General features: G+C 41.7%; 1 protein-coding gene across 4 annotated transcripts; it reads left to right on the top strand.

The window, feature by feature from the left end:
• Positions 1–1498: 1498 nt before the first annotated feature.
• On the top strand, positions 1499–11913 carry gtpbp1 (GTP binding protein 1). Of its 4 annotated transcripts, none has more exons than XM_089019112.1 (14): positions 1499–1917; positions 3032–3143; positions 3246–3426; positions 4347–4530; positions 5672–5836; positions 5908–6031; positions 6441–6555; positions 6635–6779; positions 7948–8130; positions 8256–8391; positions 9567–9745; positions 9866–10027; positions 11526–11576; positions 11697–11913. In XM_089019112.1, exons 1-14 carry the CDS (start codon positions 1735–1737, stop codon positions 11835–11837), a joined length of 2061 nt encoding a protein of 686 aa, XP_088875238.1. In that variant the 5' UTR covers positions 1499–1734; the 3' UTR covers positions 11838–11913. The 4 variants fall into 4 exon arrangements, with proteins under 4 accessions (XP_088875238.1, XP_088875239.1, XP_088875240.1 ...); XM_089019113.1 differs by having other exon boundaries at positions 1501–1917; positions 9914–10027; XM_089019114.1 differs by lacking the exon at positions 11526–11576 and having other exon boundaries at positions 1504–1917.
• Positions 11914–12663: the final 750 nt, after the last annotated feature.

Below are 12663 nucleotides of genomic sequence, written 5' to 3'. Positions count from 1 at the left end.
ATAAAATATATAATAAAAAAATGATACCCAAATATGGTGTTTATTTTACTGTTATTTTTTTGCCCAGCGGCGGCCATTTTGTCGTGGTGTGCAAATGTGCCGTTTTTTTGCTCAACTTTCTTTCGTCCTATTTAGGTTTTTTTGTCTTTTTTCTGGACTTTATTTTTAATTATTTTTTCCCCTCTTCACTTCTTTTTATCTCGCTACATATCTAGCTAGCTACTCAGCTAGCTATGTATTTGCTATCTATTAAATATCTACCTGGCTAATACATAGCTAATAGATAGCTATCTGTCTATTGTGTATATTATTATTATTATTAGCTATCGATTAGATAGCTAGCTAGCTTTCTATCTATTTGAGTTACTTCTGGGTTGAGTGAACGCTGGCGTGTGGCTGCCGCTGCTCACCCACAGAAAAACGTATCCTGTGACAGTCACAGGAAAGTGACTTTGAGCGATTTAAAAGGTGCTTATAAATGAAATGTATTATTATTATTACTATGCCTATTTTTACTATTACTGTATTACTATTACAATTATTACTATTTTTAAATAATTGAGGGTTCGAATCTAGTCTTTAGCCTCTCAGAATGGAGTTTGTATTGTTTTCTTGGCATCTTAGGACAGACATGTACGTTAATAAAAATGTTAGCTAAATACGACGTGTATTTTACAGGTATTAAACAAGTTTTATTAAAGTGATGTTCATTATTTTCGTTTTTAAAACTATTACATACAATGTTGTGGTTTCGACTCTAGTCTTTAGCCTCTCAGAATGGAGTTTGCATTGTTTTCTTGGCATCTGAGGACAGGCAAGGCAATTGTACGTCAATAAAAAATGTTAGCACACGGTTTTAAACTTACAGTATTGGTCTATTCCTTAACCGCAGATGTGCTTCTGCAGAAGTAGCCCAGCCATGGGGAGGTGCAGTCAGGGGGTTTGGTGACCTAAAGATCTTTGTAACACAAGTTACACAGCACAGATCTGTGGTTACAATATTATACAAGGAGTGTCCAAATTCAGTAGAGCACAATACAAACCTACTCTGATAGACTCTGTTCAGGATGTAAACATGTTGTAATGGTCTTTTCTTCATTTGGATGACATACATCGTGATCATTTTGTAGTTCGGAGTTATAACAGTTCACTACGACAGAAATATACATCGATCGATCGATCGAGCGAGCGAATCAGATAGGCGAGACCCCGACTGAGTCACACGTCACAGTAAGATGACGTCCTCTGTGACAGAGCCCCGCTTGGGTTTTAAAGTGGGTGACGTTGAGGATTGCCATTTCCCGGTTAGCCCTTGTGTTTATCACACTGTAATAGACTTTGACTGGCAGGTTTGGCCACGTATGACGCCCAAAAGTTGCACACACACACACAACATTGGGAACCATGAGAGGAGGAGGCCACCGAAACATGCTCGACTCCCCCTCCATGGCATTGGCTCTCTGCTCGCATATTCAAGAATATCAGAGAGACCATTGGCGAGCATGTAACATATTCACCAACACCTCACTCATTATTATCAACAGGGCGGTATCATGCTATTTTGAAAAGCAAACTGACAGCTCACCAAAAGCCCGTTCTTTCAATTTGCAATGTTTACAAAATTAAGAGCGTCCGTCGTGTAGCTAGTCGCTATCCGGCGTTTTTACCAAGCCATCATCCCAAACATCCCAGACACAAAACTTACCAAGAAACGCTTCTCGTATTAATACAGATATGGCATCGATAGCAGCTGCGGCGCACGAGTCGAGCTCTGCGCTCGCTGACGCCTTACTTCCAGCGAGTATCTTCGCACCCGACCGAGGAGGATGCGTGGACGATCCCGGGGATGAGCTCTACGAGGACGGCGACATTGTCAACGGCGAGGCCAAGGACCGAAGGATTGACTTTACTAGCAAGGTGAAGCTAGGCCTCAGATAGCACTCGGCTATTGCTAGCTAGCTGTTTATCAAAACGAATGAATGAGATTTTTATTTCATGTTGGGTTTGTTTAGCCAACGTCACATTTAATGTTAAGAACGCTGTGTTTTTTTAATCGTGGACAATCCCAAACACGCCATAGCAAGGGTTCTTTCGCTTTTGCCTGTGTCGAGACCGGGTAACCGGCTGTCGCGAAGACTAGCCGCAGTAGCTAACATAGCTGGAACTCACTGATTATCCAGCCGCAGTAATAAACATGAAGTTACATTAAATAAAGTACAATGTTGTAATAACAGCAGCTTGTTTTACGTGCCCCCAACTATCCACGCATTCTGTCATACAGAATGACAGGCTACATAAATAATAATAATAATAAACAACACGTGACCGTAGGTAAACTCGACTTCACGAACAAGCTGGCCTAAAAAAGAAAGTTCAAAGGGGAAAGCTGTCATATTTGGCCTCATTTTCTTGTATTTAATTAAAAAAAAGAATTTTTGAGTATTACTTAGATGCAATTCTAAAAAAAAAATCACCTCCGTTTTTTCTGCACTTGAAACAACTGTCAAAATGTACGCGCTATTTTCAGTTTTAGCTGCTTTTCCAAACAAAAGTTCCCCCTTTCAAATGTCTTGTTTTTGTTCAAGTTCTTGTCATACAGGTTCAGCATTTGTGGTATGATGTAAACTGAGGCTAGTGGGTGTAATAATATTCAATTGGCTGTAGAGGTCAAATTACACATCCAAAAAGAGAACTAGCAGCCACGTTACACGTGGTTGCATCACTTTTTTTGGGCATCCGCTCAGGTCAATTAATGATTGTATTTTAATTTTAAATTCCTTCGTGATAAGATGTTTAAAATTTTAGAGTACATTTACTAGTGGCGGTATTAATGGTCTCTTATCAATGATATCAAATATGACATGGGAATAGAGACAGCTGTAGTTGTGAGATGTCGTTTTTCCCCTTACATTAATTAACCTTTCCCTTAAATTTTGCCCCTTAGGACTTTAGATTTTTTTAACAGCTTGCTTTATCCCCGACTGTCCTATAATTGCTATTTTGTGTGCTTTCTTTCCCGCATGCAATAAAGCTGGCCCTTGTGAGTCCAAATGGAGAGCAATATGACTCTTTATTGAGCCAGCTTAGGGAGAGGATGGAGGAGGGGTCCGGAGAAACCATCTATGTGGTTGGGATGGGTTCAGGTGAGTGTCTCACTTGATGCGCATAACGTTTAACATCATAACCTACTCCAAAATTGTATTGAAATGTTAAATTGAATCTTGTTCTTGAATCGTTTCTTTAAGATGGTGGCGACTGGGGTCTAAACGAAAAGGACATTGAGGCTTCGGAGGCCACAGTGCGATCCATGTGTGCACAACTGGATTCTGATCTGATCCCGCTCAGAGAACGTACTGAGGCGGAGGGTTTGGTGCGGGACTATTTGATACGTCGGCGTGTGGGGGAGCTGGACTTCCTGGAGGTCAGGTGAGTGGTCACAGATTTTTTTGTTGTGGCAATGGATAACCGACACAATTTTTTTTGTTTCCTAACTGACAGCAGAAAAACGTTTTATAGCATCTAAAATACCCAAAACACGCAGGCTGATATTTTTAGTCAAATGCAAAACACCAATAAAAATGACTTAAAGTGTCCCAAAATTGCCACAAAATGAGCTCGAAACGGGGGGGGGGGATTCAGAAAGTCCCGCCCCCTTGTCCGTGATGTCACAATGGGTCACACACTGCCTTGCTCCAGAATCAAAACAATGGCTCCAGAGAGTTCAGATTCGGAGAAGATGCTTTCTTGTTACTCATCCAGTTATGAATATGATTCAAATAGTTCTGAAGAGGAAAGCATAAATGTTTGCAATCGATTAAAGAAGTTCTTCCGTATCAATTCGAGCCGTTTGGACTCCAATGTAGCGTCCAGAAAATGCACAAAATGGCGTCCAAGCTCCATTGGAAATGGGCTGATTTGTCGGCTGGGAATTTGTAAACGTACACCTTCTTTGTGCGTATTACCATAATTGGCTGCAACACACAACGATTCACCATCGGGTTATATATGTAGTTTTCCTTCTAATTTCGCGATAAACGCTGTGTTTTCAGATGAAAAAAAGTACCCAAAATGCATTGTGTGTCGCTTTCTCAGTCAGGGGCGTTCCCTATGTGACGTCACGTCAGGCATCGTCATCAACTCGAAACCAAGACTTCCTGAATATTCAGCGCGAGTCTTAAAACGTAAAATAAAGCTATATGCAGTGGAATCTTTGTAAAATGTGCTCAGTAGAAGTCATTTGAAGTGATTTTACAAATTATGGACGCAACTTGTCCGCAGGTGTCAGTTGTCCTTTAGAGGGGTGAAACAGATTTTCTGCATGATATTTTCTTTTTCTTTAATCCTAGAGTGGCAGTTGTTGGAAACGTGGATGCTGGTAAGAGCACTCTTCTCGGAGTGTTAACACATGGAGAGTTGGATAACGGCCGAGGCTTCGCTCGTCAGAAACTCTTCAGACACAAGCACGAGATGGAAAGCGGCAGGACCAGCAGCGTTGGCAATGATATCCTCGGATTTGACCAAGAAGGGCAGGTGACAGCTTTTGGACTATAAATGCTACCCTGTAGCCTCTCTTGATAAAACATTGCAATTTTTTTTCTAGATTAACTTTATACGGTGATATCTTGGCTTACGAACTTGATTGGTTCCCAGACATAGTGTGTAAGGCGAAAAGTGTGTATCCCAAAAATTAATTTCCCATAGGAAACCATTAAAATGAGAATAATCCGTTCCCAGGTCCTCATAAAACATAATTTTATACTTTCTAAGCCTTAAAACTACACAAAATATACCTTATTTTATGTATAATAAATGTGCTATGGTATTATAATTAAAGAAATAAACTGTACTGTATAATAAAGTGGTTTTATTTACCTTTGTGATGGTCGTTGATGGCTTGATAGAATGGAGTGGCCGGTTTCATCAGCATGAAACACTTTATGAGGAACTTCTTTTTTCACCATCTTGAGGAATGGTCCCTTGTAGGTGCTTTCTCTGCGATAATTTTACCTTGTTCCTCATCAATTGTGTTCTGTTTAGCTGCGTTGATAGCTTTTTGCATCAAGTGTACAAATGGCTTATGCAGGTTATTTGTGAAGAATGATTGATGGGAATTTTAACCTTGCAGTCTACATTCTGCCTTTGAACTATCAAAGTTGAAACAAGTCCAAATGTCACTGTTTTCTATCCATTTTGTAACTCTCTCTGTCGTCTGCCTGTCTCTAATGTTTAAACCACCTCCACTCACTGCTGCGACCAATCACGTGGCTTTAACCGAAGACCGAGGGCGGGGAATCGAGGACAAAAAATGTCGGCTGCCATTTTATTTTTTGGAGAATAGCTTCACTTTCTCTCTGTCTGTAACCCCCACCCCCTCACTGCTGCGTTCTTGACCAATCACGTGGCTTTAACCGACGACTGGGGGCAGGGAATAGAGGACCAAAACAAGCCGGCTGCCATTTTCTAGTTAGAACGGGCTCGTTCGCGAACGACACATCACTCATTGCGGCAGCTCCGTGTGTATCCCGAAAATAGTTTGTATGCCAAGGTAAAATTGTCATAATTTTAACGTTCGTAAACCGAAAAATTCGTAAGCCAAGGGGTTCATAAACCGAGGTATGCCTGTATTGAACTCTTCAGACTAACTTTCAAGTCACCGGATCTCTCTTTTTAGGTCGTGAACAAACCGGATAACCACGGCGGAAGTCTGGATTGGACCAAAATCTGTGAGAAATCCTCGAAAGTGATCACCTTCATCGATCTGGCCGGCCACGAGAAATATCTGAAGACCACCGTTTTTGGAATGACTGGACACTTGCCGGATTTTTGCATGCTCATGGTAACAAGTGTCATTTGAGAGTTGTTTTTAAATCGTAAAAGATGAGTCTAAAATTGATCATTCGTACCCAGGTTGGCAGTAATGCGGGGATTGTGGGTATGACCAAAGAGCATTTGGGGTTGGCGTTGGCCCTCAACGTGCCCGTGTTTGTGGTGGTGACAAAAATTGACATGTGTCCAGCCAATATCCTTCAAGGTAGGTCATCCGACGTTCCCGTTTTTGCTCACTTTCTCAACAATATTTTGTTCAGAATCAGAATCATCAAAATTAGATTCATCTTTATTGGCCAAGTATGTCGAACACACAAAGGAATTTGTCTCCGGTAGAACAGGCTGCAGTAGTATCATCATAAAAAAATATTGCAGAGGCACTAGATACAGTAAAGTCTCGTTATATCGATATCGGATATATCGATAGTCCCGGTTATATCGATACTATTTCTATGCACGCACGGAGAAAATTACATGCAAACAGGGTCGGATATATAGATAGTCCCGGTTATATCGATATTTTTTCGGACTCCCTTGAATATCGATATAACGAGACTTTACTGTATCTATCTAGAAAAGAAGCTGTCATTCAATGTGCATTCTGATCCTAACAGAAACATTAAAGCTGCTACAGAGGTTACTAAAGTCCCCCGGTTGCAGGAAAATCCCCGTCTTGGTGCAGAACAAGGACGACGTGATAGTCACGGCATCCAACTTCAGTTCGGAGAGGTACAAAGTTTACCCCTTGAGTGACACTGCGAGAGTTAAGCTCTCTTCGCTAAAATTTGAATTTGTGCCCTTTCGGAAGGATGTGCCCCATTTTTCAAATCTCAAACGTAACCGGAGAGAACATGGACCTGCTGAAAATGTTTCTCAACCTGCTCTCATCTCGGACGTGCTACAGAGACGACCAGCCGGCTGAATTTCAGATTGACGACACCTACTCTGTACCCGTGAGTGTCTCATCAAACAGTCAACTCAGCTATTTAGTTGGCTATCTATTGGCTATATGGCTGGCTAGCTAGCTAATTGAGTCAGGAAACATTGGCTAGCTAGCTAGCTATTGGCTATTAGCTAGCTAGCTTTCTATCTTTTTGAGTTACTTCCGGGTTGAGTGAACGCTGGCGTGTGTGGCTGCCACTGCTCACCCTCAGAAAAACTGATCCTGTGACTGTAAAGTGACCTTGAGAGTTTTGAAAGGCGCTTAGAAATGAAATGGATTATTATTATTCATCAGAAAAAAAAAAGAGTTGTGACACGAAGAACTGACTGTCCCTTCCTGAAATCTGTTCAGACTGAAACAGCACTTCCCATTAAAATTAATGTAAAAAAAAATCATTCGTTCCAAGCCTTGAAAACGACTTTTTTTTTAAAGCACTTTTGAACTATTTCACAGAATGTTCGACCGTAATCTGTTCCAGAAACCTGTTTTTAGGTGCGCCCTAGAGTACAGAAAATACGGTAACTCCCAAATTACATAGGTCTGGAGTTATACGATGTTGAAATGAGGGCGGCTGTCCAAAATACAATGCAATATTGGTTTATATAGCGCTTTGACAACAGTTGATGCTGGAACAAAGCGCTAACATGGAAAAAAATGGAAATGCTGCCTCCTTGTGGAAGGGAGAAACATTGCCAGAGGTCTTGGCCAGCGCTTTTTCGGCACCCAAGCATGAAAGAAATGAAAACCGAACACATTCGGGAATGGTGCTCTGTGTCATATTTTCAATTCCCGAATAAATTCGTGAATGGCAGTGAATGAGTTCACGAGATGTGCGGTTTATATATCAAAAATGGGTCATGGGTGTCACAGCAACGTCATCCGCAAGAGGGAATCTTGCAGTTTATCGGTATTAACGCCATTTTATCTTCGCCGCTATCAAGCACTTAACCTACAATGCCAATGACAAAAAATGCCAGTCATTAATTTTTCAAGTCTTCCAACTTTAAAGCCTATTTAATGAAATATAAGGCGGCTATAAGCTACAGGTGGACACACGTCACTTTTGCCTGTGACTACATGTTACGGATAATTTGTAGTTCATTATTTTGGGATTAAATGTTTCCAAAAAGATGTGATAAGCTCTAAAATTTAACCCTCCCCCACTTTGCCTGTCATAGGGTGTTGGAACAGTCGTATCGGGAACTACTTTACGCGGACTGATACGTCTGAACGACACCATGCTACTCGGGCCGGACCCTTTGGGCAGCTTCATTTCCATCGCTGTCAAATCAATCCACCGCAAGAGAATGCCGGTCAAGGAAGTTCGAGGTGGCCAGACTGCTTCATTTGCGCTTAAAAAGGTAAATGCAACAAACACCGCCCACTAGTGGCCAGTTTTGTCTACGGCTGAATTCCTCTTATGTTCACTGAGCCGAAATCCAATCAATATACACCGTCGTTTACGTGATCATCCTATTTGATACAGATCAAACGTTCCACTATAAGGAAAGGCATGGTGATGGTGTCCCCAAGATTGAACCCACAGGCCACTTGGGAGTTTGAAGCAGAGATTCTTGTGCTCCATCACCCGACGACGATATCACCCCGTTATCAGGCAATGGGTGGGTAATTGATACTTTTGATCAATGTCAGATTTTACTTATTTTGCTTTGCTATGTTTCTGTTGTTCAGCACGATGGTTATCAGGAATGCATTCGGGCCGCCATTTTGACAGCTACCGATGCAACTTTGGAACTCCACTGCGCTAAGTCGATTACGATTAGCGCATATTGCTACATGATCTGCACCATTTATGACATACTTTTGCTAAAATAGCGAAAGAAACAAATTTAGTTAAACAGCGATTGATCGTTTTCCTTTTAGAGGTTTAAACTTTCTTCGTCTGCCATCTTGTCTTATCGATATCGAGCCATAATAACCTTGCATTCGTTTTGGTGCGTTCCTAAATTGTGGTAGAGGATATCTCAGGCTAATCGAATATTAATTTACCCATGGTGCATTGCAGTATTTATTATAATAATAATAATAATACATTTCATTTCTAAGCACCTTTGAAAACTCTCAAGGTCACTTTACAGTCGCAGGATATGTTTTTCTGTGGGTGAGCAGCGGCAGCCACACGCGCCAGCGTTCACTCAACTCAACTAGATAGCAAGCTAGCTAAGAGTTAGCTGATAGAGATATATAGCCAGCTAGATAGCATATCGAGAGCCAGCTAGCTAGCTCGATAGCTAATAGCCAGCCATCTAGATAGCAAATAGAGAGCCAGCCAGCTAGCTAGACAGCCAGATAGCAAATAGAGCTAGCTAGCTCGATAGCTAATAGCCAGCCATCTAGATAGCAAATAGAGAGCCTGCTAGCCAGCTCAATAGCTAATAGCAAGATAGATAGCCAGCCAACTAGATAGCAAATAGAGAAGCAGCTAGCCAGCTTGATAGCTAGATAGGAAAAAGAGAGCTAGCCAGATAGCTAGATTTTTTTTGTGCAGGTGAGCAGCGGCAGCCATTCGATTTTAGTCAACTGTTTTTTTTGTCTGCAGTTTAGAAATCTCATGCTACAATTATTTTTAATTTTGGTTCATTTCAAACAGTTTTGCATACTTCGGCAATGTAGTTAAATCAGGCCCTATCCATTTTAGAATTTAGTCCCCTTTTCAGACACAAGGGGAGCCAACCGGTGCCCATTTTTTAATTTCCCCAGATGCATCCCTTGGGTTATCTAGTGTGTTAAAACGCTTGCTTACCTTGTCGTAAAACATCTTCCGCTCTCCCCACAGTCCACTGTGGCAGCATAAGGCAGACCGCCACCATCTTGTCCATGAACAGAGACTGTTTACGAACCGGCGACAAGGCATCCGTCCACTTCCGCTTCATTAAGACCCCCGAGTACCTTCACTGTGACCAGAGGCTGGTTTTCAGGGAGGGACGGACAAAAGCTGTAGGGACCATCACAAAGGTAAACTAAAATTTTTGTCCAAATGTCCAAATGCAGAGAATTAAATAGCCTTACCTTGAGGGCTGAAAGATTTGCTTCCCGGCCGCTATCAAAAAACATTCCCTATGGCATTCTTTTCAGCTCCTGCAGTCCACCAATAATTTGCCGTCAAACTCCAAACCTCCACAGATAAAAATGCAGTCCACCAAAAGGACACCGGCTCGAAAAGACGACGGCAGCGCGGCGACGGCAGACGAGGGGTTGACGATAGCGCAATCAGCGGGACCGGGCGCCACACAACAGGTGAGATTTTTGTTTTTTTGGGGGGGGGGGGGGTTGGCATGAGGGGGCATAACTGCTCTTTGTTTTTTTTTTAATCAAGGAAAAGGTTTCTTCAGCAGTCATCTGTACTTCTTTGAATGTGTCGAACGTTTCGCTCGCTCCTCATCTGAAGAGCTTCGTCAACCAACGAAAATTGTGCTGGTAACCCTAAGGTTGGGGAGGGGGGGGCAGTGGACCACTCCCTTGTAAAACAGTAGAACCCTTCACTAAATTGCCATGGTGCTTTAAAGTTTAATTTAGACCGTGCTTACAACAGACTTCGTCGGCCGATACCACGTAGGCTTAGTCATGCTAATGAGGTGATACCAGAGCCAGGGATTGAACAGTAGAGGCAATCAGATTGGAGAGCTAATCAGATTGGCTAATGATGTGAAACCAGTGCTACGGATAGACACAATAGAGGTTATTAGATTTGCTAATGAGGTGAAACCAGGGCAAGGTATAGAACAATAGAGGTAATCAGATTGTCTAATAAGGTGAAACCAGAGCCAGGGATAGACAAATAGAGGTAATCAGATTGGAGAGGGAATCAGATTGGCTATTGAGGTGAAACCAGTGCTAGGGATTAAATAATAATAATAATACATTTCATTTATAAGCGCCTTTCAAAACTCACATGGGCACTTTACAGTCACATATTTTTTTTTGTGCGGGTGAGCAGTGGCAGCCATTCGCGCCAGCGTTCACCCTACCTGGAAGTAACACATCAGCAGCTAGCGAGGTAGATAGCTGGCCAGGTATGTAGGCAGCTAGCTAGCTAGCTAGCTAGATACAAAAACAAATAAAATACATACATAAATAAATACATAAACACTAATGAGGTGAAACCAGTGCCAGGGATAGAACAATAGAGTTAATCAGATTGGAGAGGTAATCAGATTGGCTCATGAGGTGAAACCAGAGCCAGGGATAGAACAATAGAGTTAATCAGATTGGAGAGGTAATCAGGTTGGCTCATGAGGTGAAACCAGTGCCAAGGATAGCACAATAGAGTTAATCAGATTGGAGAGGTAATCAGATTGGCTCATGAGGTGAAACCAGAGCCAGGGATAGAACAATAGCGGTAATCTGATTGGCTTCAGGGAGTGGTTCCACTGCTCCCCTGACCTTAGAGCAGGAGAGCACAGGTCTGGCATGGCCATTCGGGATAGGTTACCAGCACAACTTTAGTTCGCTGACGAAGCGCTTCGGGTGAGGAGCGAAACGTCCGACACCTTCAAAGAAGTAGAAATGACGGCTGAAGAAACCTTTTTCTCGATGGACCACTCCCATACGACTCCTTATCTTTTATATCGTGAACTCACCCTGCTTAAGCGCTCCTCTAACTTTTAACTCTTGTGTGTCTTTAATCCTTTTTTTTTTTTCTTCTCTTGGAAATGTCTCATTCGTCAATTCACACTGTGTCATACATCACCTTTCATGCTCACCCCTCCTCCTTTGCTTGCTCACGACTCGGAAGGGAGAGGGGGACGAGGACCCTCACTTAAAAGAGGGCAACAAAGACAACAAGGTAAAGAGGGGGAAATGACAGAGTTTATCCTCAGTGTGTGTGTGTGTGTGTGGGGGGGGGGGGGGGGGGGCTCTTTTATCCAACTTTTCTTGTATTCATTTCGATTTCTCTTTTGGATAGCCAAAGACTGGAGGAGGTGGAAGAAGAAGAGGCGGGCAGCGACATAAAGGGAAAGGTCAGAACATCTCCGTCGCCGCCGCACTAGCAGCATCAGCAGCATCAGCATCAGCAGCCTCCACATCAGGAACGGGAGGATGCTGAACTCTTTGCTCGCTCGCTCGCCTCCCTGTGATTCCATTCCGGCTACTTTAGCGCAAAAATACTCCTCAAGTCTTACTCCTCATTGCCTTTTATAATCAAGATTTCATCAGAAAGGGAACATTTGGAGATACGCCCTACAACAACAACAAAAAAGTGGCCATCTTGGATTTTGTTGTCATATTTTGTTTTACACCAGGTGGAGTTGAAATTAGCTTGTCACAATCATTTTTATCGGCTTTCAAAGTGGCTGCGTGAGAGAGGGGGTTGGGGGGGGGTAAAACCCTCATCAAGGGTCCAAACAAAAAAAAGTGCAGCTATACGAAAAAATAATGTGACACTCGCCCGTGCATTCCCTGTAAAATTGCAATTAAAAAGAAACATTTTGTGAACTATTTATACTTCGTATGTAATGGTAAATTCAAAGTATACAACTGAATGGAGCACAGAGCTACGGAAGAGAATTAGGGCCAGGTTGAAAAAAAAAATAAATATATATATATATATATATATATATATATATATATATATATATATATATATATATTTTTTTTTAATGTTTAAATCTAGCTAATTTTTGACTTTAAATGTAGCAAATTTGTGACGTTAATTGTGGCAAGTTTGTAACTTTAAATGTAGCAAATTTGTGACTTTAAATATAAATTTGTGACTTTAAATATAATACATTTGTGACTTTAAATATAATACATTTGTGACTTTAAATCTAGCAAATTTGCGAGTTTAAATCATCTAGCAAATTTGTCACTTTAAATCTAGCAAATTTGCGACTTTGAATCTAGCAAATTTGCGAGTTTAAATCTAGCAAATT

This window comes from Hippocampus bargibanti, linkage group LG17 (assembly GCF_051943395.1).
Source record: "Hippocampus bargibanti isolate YZ-2025 linkage group LG17, ASM5194339v1, whole genome shotgun sequence".
NCBI classification, from domain to species: domain Eukaryota; kingdom Metazoa; phylum Chordata; class Actinopteri; order Syngnathiformes; family Syngnathidae; genus Hippocampus; species Hippocampus bargibanti.
This window is presented reverse-complemented; position numbering and strand designations above follow the sequence as displayed.

Excerpts from the sequence above, each read along its gene's own strand:
- gtpbp1 (XM_089019112.1), top strand. The coding sequence starts at position 1,735 with ATGGCATCGATAGCAGCTGCGGCGCACGAGTCGAGCTCTGCGCTCGCT. Across the intron at positions 3,144-3,245 it reads TGTGGTTGGGATGGGTTCAG|ATGGTGGCGACTGGGGTCTA; the intron begins GTGAGTGTCTCA and ends CGTTTCTTTAAG. Across the intron at positions 4,531-5,671 it reads GATTTGACCAAGAAGGGCAG|GTCGTGAACAAACCGGATAA; the intron begins GTGACAGCTTTT and ends CTCTCTTTTTAG.